Source organism: Entamoeba dispar, genomic scaffold, assembly GCF_000209125.1.
Source record: "Entamoeba dispar SAW760 scf_1105229462457 genomic scaffold, whole genome shotgun sequence".
NCBI lineage: Eukaryota > Evosea > Mastigamoebida > Endamoebidae > Entamoeba > Entamoeba dispar.
In genome coordinates, this window is record NW_001855202.1 from 1 (window position 1) to 1,069 (window position 1,069).

The 1,069-nt window shown below is 30.1% G+C and overlaps 1 protein-coding gene across 1 annotated transcript; it reads left to right on the forward strand.

Annotated features, from left to right (window-relative positions):
• Positions 1-50: 50 nt before the first annotated feature.
• EDI_079770 (uncharacterized protein) lies at positions 51-938 on the forward strand (the record flags this gene model as incomplete). Its single annotated transcript, XM_001739826.1, has 1 exon — positions 51-938. One exon carries the CDS (start codon positions 51-53, stop codon positions 936-938), a length of 888 nt encoding a protein of 295 aa, XP_001739878.1.
• Between the last annotated feature and the right edge of the window lie 131 nt (positions 939-1,069).

Below are 1,069 nucleotides of genomic sequence, written 5' to 3' on the forward strand. Positions count from 1 at the left end.
GGATATTTACCTAAAATAAAGAAACAAAAATAAATAAAGGTTCTCGTTGAATGTCAGATCCAGCTGTAACTGCCGATATTTTAGAATACATTGATTATATCATACAACAATGCAAAGATGATACTCATTATGAAAATATTAAATCCTACTTAGATTATGTGTTTAAATGTAGAGATGAAATGAAATGGGCTGAATTCGAATATTGTATTTTATTCCCATTTAATGTCTTAAAAATGAAAAGTATAAAAATAATGATTAAATATCCAAAGATTGGAGACCACTCAAAAGTAAAAGAATATCTCCAGTCTCTTAATGATGGAGGGAAGAATTCATTTGAGAGAAAAGTACTTTTTCTTCCTCTTTCTGTTCCAAAATATGCAGTTATTGAATCAACTGAAGAAATTAACAAAAGACCAGAATGGTTCAATGTTGTTAATCAAATATGTGTTGATGAACTCCCAACCAATAAATGCAATAAAATTACTTCATTTTTTAAGAATATGTGTCCATCTCTTGAATATGATTCAATGTCTTGTGTTACTTTAACTCAGAGAATATGTCAGGAACACACAGACTGTAAGAAAGCAATTGATGAACTATTAAAACAAAATTCACAAAGTCTTGTGAATATGTTTGAAACAAAACGAAATAATGGAAAAAGTATTAAAGATAAATATGAAAATGATACAACTATTGAAGATCAATTTGAACAGCCACTGACTGGCCCTAAAAGAGAACGAAAAGTATGTTTAATTAGAATGGACTATGATATTGTAAGTAAGGGAATTGAACAACGTCCTCTAGAAAAAAGAGGTAGTGAAAGTCAAATAGACCGAAACAACCAAATAACCTCTCATCAGTTAAATAATTCCCTACATCATCCCGATTTTCATGAAGCTCCAATTCATTTATGGATCAACCTATTACTAATAGAATGACACCTTCTCTCCCGATCAGAGAACCAATAATTCACAAAGAACAGATAGAATTTTGACACATCAGTCTAATGTATTTGACCCTGTACGTATACTCATTACTCATACATGTAGACATATCTTTTATCTCTACT